Source organism: Equus quagga, chromosome 6, assembly GCF_021613505.1.
Source record: "Equus quagga isolate Etosha38 chromosome 6, UCLA_HA_Equagga_1.0, whole genome shotgun sequence".
Taxonomy (NCBI): domain Eukaryota; kingdom Metazoa; phylum Chordata; class Mammalia; order Perissodactyla; family Equidae; genus Equus; species Equus quagga.
In genome coordinates, this window is record NC_060272.1 from 75,101,466 (window position 1) to 75,112,198 (window position 10,733).

At 38.3% G+C, this 10,733-nt stretch overlaps 1 protein-coding gene across 1 annotated transcript in view; it reads left to right on the forward strand.

Moving 5' to 3' along the window:
- The window catches only part of USP12 (ubiquitin specific peptidase 12), an 86,690-nt gene extending 77,063 nt beyond the window's left edge, over nt 1-9,627 (forward strand). Inside the window, exons 7-9 of the mRNA XM_046664331.1 lie at nt 1,686-1,883; nt 5,203-5,281; nt 6,482-9,627. Coding sequence (XP_046520287.1) covers nt 1,686-1,883; nt 5,203-5,281; nt 6,482-6,583 — 379 coding nt within the window. The 3' untranslated portion in view covers nt 6,584-9,627. The remainder of the gene's footprint in view (nt 1-1,685; nt 1,884-5,202; nt 5,282-6,481) is intronic.
- Nucleotides 9,628-10,733: the final 1,106 nt, after the last annotated feature.

Here is a 10,733-nt window from a genome sequence, read left to right on the forward strand (position 1 = left end):
ATTTCCATAAGTATTTTCCTGTGCCATTTAGAAACTTTCATCATCAACGTTGCTTGAAATTGTATAATATTCTGTTATGGTGTATTTGAATTTACTTCACCGTTTCCTATTATTGAATAGTTAGGGTTTTCCCAATTTTCATGATATAAAATAACTCCAGAAGTAAATTCTTCTCAGAAACCTTATATTTGAGATGACATATTTAATTTAATTTCTTGAGATGGGATTTCTGAGGCAAAGGCCATAAAGGGTCTTAATTCATATTGCTAGATTGCTTTCCAGGAATGATTAAGTGTTTCCATTTATTTTCACTAATGTTTTTCAAAGGCCAGGTTAGTAGAATAGTAAATATTTCCAGAATAATAAACTGCCTACCACGTTTAAGTTCTGTATAATGCAGCTTTAGTATAATACTATCAAAATGGGTTTTTTTCCCTCCTTCATTAGAGGCAATGGCTTAGTAAATTTCATTTTTTAATTATGAAAAGTGTTTTGCTCCACTGAACACATACAGGATTTAGATCTGCACCATTTGTCAAATATCCTTCATGTGCCAGGCATGTTGCTAGATAGTGGAGAAATAAAATGAAAGAAAGGATTTCCACCTGCCAAGGGTTCAGACCCTAAAAAAGGGAAAGACCCCATAATTATCTAAGTATTTTATAGTGTAATAAACTGCGTATAAAGTGACTCTGAAGTGCTGATGGAGGATTGAAGAGGGGAGGTGTTTGTGCCAGATGGTAGAAGAAGTGAGCTGAGCCTTTGAAAGAATAAGCTGCTGTCAGGTGAAGTGGGGTGCAAAGCGTTCTCAGGGAGGGGGGCATTTAGGGGCATGATGAAGATTATTTAGAATGTGAAGGATAGCCTGGGTTTCACAGTTAAAAACGTAGCTCCTACATTTCCAGATTATTTTACTCCCTTTCTAGGATACGTGTATTCATTATTCCTAATGTGGAGTTATTTCTTATCTCTGTTAAACTCCTTTAGTGGAATGGTCTTCAATGCGTTTTTCATTGTCTCCTATTCTCAATCTGTTATTGAATTATATAGGTTGATAGAAAAAATGAATTTCAGTCTCCACCCACATCCAAAGGAATTAGCAGCTTTAAGGAACTGGTTTTTCCTCCAGTGGTTGTAGGCATCATGTGTATTTAGCCTTATTGTAAAGGACCTATATTTCAGAAATACAGATTTCTTACCAAAGGACTGATGCCATCCCATCTGTTTTGGAGCCATATCAAGTGCTGAGTCAAATTGTGTGGTTTGGTGCTGATGGTTGGGTGGGGTCATCTTAGGACATTCCAGATATTGCTTTGCTGGTATAAAAATAATTGGTAGAGGGGCCAGCCCCGTGGTGCAGCAGTTAAGCTCGCGTGTTCTGCTTCGGCGGCCTGGGGTTTGCCGGTTCGGATCCCGAGCATGGACCTACGCACCACTTGTCAAGCCATGCTGTGGCAGGTGTCCCACATGTAAAGTAGAGGAAGATGGGCATGGATGTTAGCTCAGGGCTGGTCTTCCTCAAAAAAAAAAAGAAAAATAATTGGTAGAAATATGCAAAAGTGGGCAGTTCTGGGCTATTGAAACTGACCATTAACTTTGTTAATTGAATCATAAAGTTTGATAATTCTTTTAAGGTCATGGTGATTGTCTTTCATGAAGTTTTGTTTTCATGTTTATTTTAATAGGATGAAAGTTAAAAAACTGCCCATGATTCTAGCTCTACACCTGAAAAGATTTAAGTATATGGATCAACTTCATCGATATACAAAACTTTCTTACCGGGTAGTTTTTCCTTTAGAACTTCGTCTATTTAACACTTCAGGCGATGCAACCAATCCTGACAGAATGTACGACCTTGTCGCCGTTGTGGTTCACTGTGGAAGGTAATTGCACCCATGGGACCTGGTGGTGAGGGTCTGCGTCAGCGGCACAGCGCCTGCAGGTGCTGGGGAGAGAGTCCAACAGAGGCCTTTTAGAGGTCTTTACCCTTCACCGCTTTAGTATCAAGATAAGTGTAGTTCAAAATGGATATTCCAGGTACAATACATTTTATCGTTTCCTCCTTAAAACTTCTATATATTAAAATACTATGTTATTGTCTGGGTTTAATTTTCATTCCTGTTATTTAAATATTACTCTAAGAGAACTTTAAGGCCTGTTTTTCTCTTAGTATTATTATTATTATTTTTGGGTTGTTGGTAAAAATGATGCTGCCTAAATAGATTTTGCAGAATAAATTATTTTTGAGATAAACTGATTATGTTCATGTTAATCGTTGTGAAAAACATTTAAAGTGGCTTTGAAAATAATCTTCAAAGATAAGTTTTCTGATTTTACCAAATGATTTATTTCCTATTAACCAGTTTTGTGTGATCTTTCTCTATATATCTTAATTTATAAAATAGCTCAAAAGATTCTCAAACTACGACAGCAGAGCGTCACATAATAAAAATTTATATTTGGAACGTCAGAACAGCCTGGGTTTCCGTTCTGTTTCTGCCATTTATGGCCAGTGTGACTTCATACAGAATTCCCTGAATGTCAGTTTTCTCTTCTATGAAATGTAAATGTTAGTAACTACCTCGCTGCATCCTTAGGACTAAAAGGGAAATGTAAACTGCTTAGCTGCTGCTGCTATTTTAAGAGCAATAATGATCATGCTGCCTTCCCACACTGTCACTGTGCTGTTCTTCAGCCTCTTTGCATTCAGCGGCGGTTAATTTTGCTCGACTTGGATTATGCTGGGTCTTTTGGAATTGCTCTGCTTGCAGGATCTTGAACTCTGAGCTTCCTGCTCGCAACCAGGTCCTGCGCCTCCTGCCTCCTCTTCTCTCGCTGTGACTACCTCATGCTTTCCTCTTGTCCCCTCCTGTGCCTTTTAAACTTTGCAGGAAGCCTGTCTCGGTGCTGTTCTGTCCAGCCTGTCTCCACTTGGGGCTGTGCCTCTGAATTCACACGACTGCTAGATGCGTTTAGCTAGCTGTAACGGGCCTTCGTGTATTTATTTATCAGTTTATATGTCTGTTTCCCTTATGAGAATGGGCACTTCTTAAATCAGGAAATAATTTGTTCATTAACAAAAGACTAATATTTTAAAACCTCTCTTCACTTTTCCTTTTATTTACAAGGTTTATTTGTAGGTACGCCTCACCTGAGAGTGTGAGGGCTTAAACTTGCCCGTGTCCTTCGACTGTCGAGGAGCCTCATGTTCACGTCTGTGCCGTCCAGCATGCTCGTTCTCTATCCCTGCTGTCTGGCATAGAGTAGATTTCCAACAAGTGTTTGCTGAGTTATGAAGTATTTTCCTTTAAGCCCCTCTCAGACCCCAACCCCACTGTGTAACCAACCTGTCTTGACTCCTCAGCCCTCGCTGGCTGAGTCTCTCCCTTTGACTCCCCCTGGGGCTCTGCTTTCGGATCCTGCTTTGCCCTGTCTCGTGTTTTTGGAGTAGTCAGTCACTGCACTGATGGTGTCTTTCCAGTCCCCACAGCAGCCAGCACGGTCGTTTGCACACATTAGGCATCGTGTGTACTGAACTGAGCTGGTCTTAGGTTCAGGATGCAAATCCCTAGGTAACGAGTTCCTTGCATCTAAGTTTCTTAGCCTCAGCCCTTCGTGTTAGTACTAGTTTCTGTAATTAACTTTTTTCCACCGTTCTTCAAAGTAGCTCTTTGCCAAAGGAATGCGCTGCCTCACCTTTTCAATCTTATACCTCCTGGTCCTCAACCTACCTGCCTCCTTCCCTCTCAGGCTGTTCCTCAGCCTGTCTGTGAGTTTTCTTTATTCTCAACCCCTTAAAAATTTTTTCTTTCATTTCTTACCCTCTCTTTATAAAACATAAGACTCCTTAGATGAATCCTATAGAAATGGAGAAAGTAGACTTATTTTAGTAGTAGATGATTTTTTTTAAGAAGTTTTGAGGTGTTTTCTTCTGTATAAAAAGTACTTTTGTGGGCTGGCCCTGTGGCATAGTAGTTAAGTTCAGCACACTCCACTTCACTGGCCTGCGTTCATGGGTTTGGATCCTAGGAATGGACCTACACCACTCAGCAGCCATGCTGTGATGGCAACCCACATATAAAATAGAGGAAGATTGGCACAGATGTTAGCTTAGGGCTAATCTTCCTCAGGCAAAAAAAGAAAAAAGAGGAAGATTGGCAACAGATGTTAGCTCAGGGCAAATCTTCCTCAGGAAAAAAAGTACTCTTGTTTGTGTCATTTTCGTTACCTAACAGACTCATCTCAACCACAGGATCAGAGGATCTGAGTCATTGGAAACATGAGAGGTGGCTTATTCTAATATCTGAGGTTGCTATTTTTAAAATAGTCTTCACCATAAAGAATAATTTGTGTTGAAAATTATTTCAAATTCTATAATATAAGAATTGTAATAGAATTATACTTTAAACAATTATATATAAGCTTTTATAATGAATCATACTTAAACTGGGAGAGGTTAAAATCTTTGCCATGGCTTTTAAAAAGCAAAGAATTTCTTTTAAAAGAAATAGTCCCATCTTTGTTTTTACACATTTCTAGATTTCTGTATTTCAGATTTGTTTAAAATGAGATGTAGAGGCAATTATAAGAATTATAATGGTGCTCAGAATTAGGTACTTAGAGATAGCACTTCTTACACTAACAAAATGTCGTTTGTTTTTAAAGAAGTTTTTGAAGTTTGAGTTTGGTTTCAGAACCATGGGTTTGATCCCTTTGCTTTTTCAAGCCTCCCATAGGGTCTTTCCTCAAGAGAAAAGCTATTGCCAAGGGAGTAAGACTTAGAAATAGTTCTACATGCATCGTTTTGTAGTATAACTCAGCATGTTCTGGCTATGACCCCCCCCCTTCCCAAAAAATGTTAGAAAATTTATTTAAATCTTTCATAGAAGCAAATTTGAAAATTATTTCAAAAAATAATTAATTTAAAAATTATTATGAAGACAGTAAAGAATTGTAATAGTATAGCTTTATACAAATGGAATACTGATTACATCTCTCAAAGTAGGGTACTAATTATTTGATTTTACAATTGAATGCCAGTTCAAATCAATGTAGCTTTACCTTTTTTGGAAAAAACTAGTTAAGGAGTATTTTTATCTGTTTCACTTTTTCTTCTTTATCTAAGATGAAACTTAGGGCATAGAAGAAGAATATTAGTAATAAATATTGTATGAAAATAACTCGTCTTTCTCTTTGTTTCAGTGGTCCCAATCGAGGCCATTATATTGCAATAGTTAAGAGTCACGATTTTTGGTTGTTGTTTGATGACGACATTGTAGAAGTAAGTAGTTTCTTAATTTCTCATTTTTCTTCAAAGTTGTGTGTATGTTACTCTTTATTTTTTCTCCCAGCCTCTCATTCATATGTGACAGGTGATGAGTATCAGACAGATGTCTGGGTCCTGGGATTGTCGTCTAATTCCTACTTCTTGCTCCTTAGTAGCCAATCCCAATGCTTCAGTGGTCAGCTAGCTTTTCAAATGTTTAGAATAAAACAAGGGAAAGCTTTAAACAACAGAGCTAGTTTTTAAAAAAATCTTCTATGACTAAAAAATAAATGTACTGAGCTATAACATACATACAGTAAAGTACACAAATCTTAAGCAGTAACTTGAATTTGTGCTTGTGAGTGCACACACACTCACACACACACACACTTGTAACCACCATCCAAATCAAGATATACTGCTTTCTCAATACCCCAGCAAGCGCCCTTATTCCTCTTCCTGGTCAGTACCCCCCGCTTTCCTCCCCTCCGCCCACCGTACCCTTGAACCCACTGTTTTGACTTTTATCAATATGGTTACTTTTGCTTACGTTCGAATATCGGTGGGCTCGTCCAGTATGACTTCTCTTGTGGTGGGCTTTGTTCCTCGGCATTGTGTCTGTGCAGTTCAGTCTCGTTGCCTGTAGTAGTAGTTCTTTTTTATTTCTGCGTGGTTTTCTGTTGTATGAATATACCAAGTTAGAAATTTGGCTTTTGCCCATAATTGACTATTAGGAATAAAACTGCTTTGAGCATTCTTGTAGACGTTTTTGCTGGACATATGCGTTCATTTTTCTTGGGTATGTGTTAGGTTGGACTGTATGAAATTGCCGTTTTCGTAAGTCCCACATGGTTGACAGCTGGTAGTTTCATATATTTCGTGTAGTATTTAGTTCAGCCTATCTCTAGGAATTGAATTGCTGGGTCAAAGTGTAATTGTATGTTCCACTTTAGAAGATAATGCCAAATCTTTTCTGCAGAGAGTCTGTACAATTTTACATTCCCACTAGCTATGTATGAGAGTTTCACTTGCCCCATAGTCTCACCAGTACTTGGTATTATTAGTCTTTTAAATTTAAGCCATTCTGGTTGTGCAGAGCTGTTTTATAAATGAGAACATGAAAGGCATGATTCTAAGAAATGTTGAAGCTTTTACTGGATTTAAGCAGTTCAGAGAGCTCATTTGTGTCCTAATGTTTACGTTCTTGCCTTACAGAAAATAGATGCACAAGCTATTGAAGAATTCTACGGGTTAACATCAGATATCTCAAAGAACTCTGAGTCTGGTTACATCCTTTTCTATCAGTCTCGGGACTGAGGGGGAACCGTGACGAAGAGAGACTTTCTGCCTCATTTCTTCTCTGGTTATTTTGGAAAGGATCAAGCACTGATTTTTCAAGAAAAGAGAAATGCGGGAAGCTCAGGGGGCAGTAGCACACTTTGCACACAATAAAGCAAAGACTATGGATTAACAGGCTCTTCCTATCATGGTAGTTGATTTATTTGCTCAGGTATCATGCTGTCTGCGCAGTTCCACACAACAAGGAAGTGAAATCAGAGATACCAGCTCCTCTTGTCAAACAGCCTTCCAGTCATTGACGTGCATTTTCTCTTTTTTAATTGCACCAGTAATGATGTGAACTCCTTGGGGGTGCAGTAGAAAGAATAGGAATCTGTGCTAGGTTGTATTGGTAATTTAAGGAGATAATATTGAACACAATGCATGAATTTGCCTGTGTTGAATATGTATAGAAAGAGTGACTATTTGGTGGTCTTTTCAAGCGTAAACCAGAAGTACTTTTGGGCCCAACACTTGCAGTTGCCTTCCTGATGTAAAAAAACTAACAGATGCTCGAATCCAGTGTCGGGAAGACAAATATGTTTTGCTTCTCTGAAGAAGCTTATAATAATATACAGTATATGTATATGTAGGGAGCAATTGGTCAAAAGTGGCTTTTTGTTTCCCCAAGGGGAAAGACTGGCTTTGTAATTATAATTTTTTTCCTTATTTATTTTACTGAAAACTGGTAGAGTGTAAGTATTGTATGAAGTGCCCATGATTCTGTCAGTAAATTGGAGCATATTTTTATTAGCTTTTGTCAGTTTAACTAGTCCTTTTGTTTGTTTCTATTTTTAAGGTGAACTGTAAGATACCTTAGGAAGAGCCGCAGCGAGGGGAGGTCAGTGGTCTTTTTCGGGAGGAACTGCTATCTCTGGCTCGGTGTCTGTCCTTTTGTTAGAGTTTCTAAATCGGTCCTTTTATCCAGCTTTAATTTCAGTAAAATAAAGAAACTGTCAGAAATTCCCTGTAGTTGTTGGAATGATAAGAGAAACTCTGGTGCAGTGGTGGCATACCATTTAGAATTCTTAAATACTCTAATGTTTCAGGTTGAGGCCATGTTTAGAAAATTCATATCATAGCAGTTACGTTATTTTCAAATGTCGTTCTTTACCCTGTAAAGAAGTCATCCATCATCACCCCAGCAGCAGCTAACTGAAAACCCTTTTAAGATTAAATTTTAATGAACTAAACCGGAAATATACCAAAAAAAGGTGTTTTTTTCCTTCCACCTTTACGAACGTTCAGAAGTTAAACTTTGTGTTTGTTAAAGACTTCATTCTGTTGGGAATTTTGAGAAGTAATATATGTAATGTATTAATGTCTGTAAACCATTGCATTTGACACTTTTCCATGCATCAGTAAGTTGTCTGACAGTGGCCGAATGTAACTCGCAGAAAATAATTGAATACACATTCAAAATAAGAGCAATCAGGCCTTGGGTGTTCTTTATCAAAGTCTTTTCAGGCAGTAATCTTTTTTTTAATTGCTGTAATTTTCTAAACTTATTTTACTAATACTGTTGATTATGAAAAACAACAAAAAAGAATGTTTTTGTCTGCTGCTATTATTAACATTTATTATCTGTATCTTTTAGCTCAGGAAATGACTTCACCTATTCGTTCCATGAACAGATCTGTGACAGGGTCGCTCAGCTAATTGGGCTATTTGAACAGATGTGCTGGGAGAAAATTATGATGTATTTGACAAATTGCTCTTTAACACATAGTTTCTAAAGCCTTACCCTGGCTGGAATGGTTTGTACCAATTGCGCAGCCTGCCTGATCTACCAACATTGCACAGAGAGTCACAGCCAAGATGGTGGGAAGGTCATAGCATGGGAGTAGGTACATTCTTCATTTTGAGGGCATAAGCCAAATTGTCTCAGAATTTAAAGCTGTATTCCTGCAGCTTTCAGTACAGAGAGGAGGACAGTGGGGCAGAGTCAGCTTTTCCTTGGGGGCCACAGCATGTATGAGAAAGGTAGATGAAGTCATTTGCATAAAGGTACAGCGTTAGAATATTATGTTGTGTTTGTTTTTACATGTTGCATTTAAAACATACAGTAAAAGCCAAGGTTACACTTCATATTAAAGCATTTTTATTGAGTTCCATGGTAGTCACACACTGTCCACATCTACACCGTATTTAATAGTTTGATTTGTCAGGCGAGGGACTATGGGGTGATGGTTCTCAATTTACTTTTTACTCTTAGTGCAGCTGCATCTACGTACAATGTTTCGAAGCTTATCAGAAAGTCAGTATACTTTAAAACATATAGGGTTAGGGTTGGGTTAAAAACATGCAGATATAGTAAGTGAGAAAAGTGACCCATGATGGAGAGCATTGTGAGCTTGTCTGTTGGTTGACTGTGATGGAGATGCGGGGCGGGTTTAAGTTGTAAATGGTGGCTGACTGCTATCTAACTATGTACATGTCTGTTGGGATGGCTGTCCCATAGTGTGTATATTGGAATAAAAATTTCTATAAATTATCGTAACTGAAAGTAAATATTCTAAATTAAGTCTCACTTCTAAGTCATATGGCTTCTGCCTTAGAAACTTTACCTTGAGAAGATTGCTTAAGACAGGAGCCATGAGACTTTAGAAAAGGGAAAAGAGAAAATGTATAATATATGGGTCTTGTTGCCTCTAACCATCAGTAAAGGGTTTTTTTCTTTCCTTGATGGCAGTAGAAAGACCTCACTTTCATAACATACTACTCTTGATACTTTCTTTAAAGACACTTTTCATTAAAGATTCTCTCATGAGGTATTTAACTGGGAGCTGGGAGGCTAAGGCGCTCAGGTCCTGGCTCTTCAGTGAATTTAACTGTGTGACCTTGGGCAAGTCACTTAACCTCTCTGTGCTTCAGTCTCCCTATCTTGTAAAATGGGAGTAATACCTACCTCACAGGGTTGTTGTGGGGATTAATGAGATATAATGTCTGTAAAGCATTTAAGGTTCTTGAAGAAGGCGCTATATAAATACAAAATAATATCTATTAAAGTTGGTTTATTTGTGCTTGTGGGTTTTTAGTGTGTTTTTTTCCTTTTTGCCTAAAACGTATTTCAAATTAGAAGTTTACACTTTGGGAATTGTCTTACTGCTTTTGCTCAAAAGTTACTACTTTTTTTATGCAAAGAGATTTTCCTAGACAGCCTTCCACGTTTGTAGGACAGTGTTCCCTGTGAGCCTCCTCTGATCAGCACGAATCTTGCATTTGCCTTCTGTGGTAGCATTGTCTTGCCCCAAGTCCCAAGTTTAAAAGTTTAAATTCAGTATCATACAATCTTAGATGGGAAAATACCTTAAAAGTCACTATTTCCAGCGCTCCTCCTCCCTTCCAGTTCAGTAATCGCCCCTGTAAGACCTGTCACGTGTAATTGTTCACCCTGTGCTTGAAGCCTGGTCCATTGTTGAGTAACTGAGGCAGTTGCTTACACCGCTGTGATGTGTCATCTGTCTGCCATCGCTCCTGGGAACCCGGTCTTGGAAGCACTCTGCTCATTCATCTCTCTAAAAGAGCGTTCTTAGAAGAAACACAGTAACAGGAGAATTGGACTGTCCTCGGGGACCTCAGATTGCGTTCTCTTTTCTAAACGTCTGTATCACACACTCCATATTGAACGTTTAGTAAATGAACTTCTCCGTATTCAAGAGAGTTTTTCATGAACTGTTGAGAATCCGAGACTGCCCCTCCTTTTCTTCAGGTTCCCTTGTTACCCGGTCCCTGTGCATGTTATTTTCTACCTCTCTCCTCTCATGTGTTGTCTGTGATGACCCACGATCTTTTTTATCTCCAGTGCTGCTGAAATCACGACCCATCATTTTTGAGTTGATAGCATGATAGGCCCTATCCTCAGCATTTTCCTTTTTTTTTAAGTGTTAATCTTGATGACAAGCTTTATGAAATAGTGACATCCTCATGTTACAAAACAGGAAACTAAGGCTCCTCGGAGGGTAAGTAATTTTCCCAGTCACTCAGCTGGGAAGCGGCACATCCGGGCTTCAAATAGGTATAACTTTATTGCCAAGCTCTCAACCATGGCTGTCATTATCAAAATTTTTTTTTGTGGAAAATACACATAACATAAAATTTACCATTTTAACCATTTTTAAGTGTACAA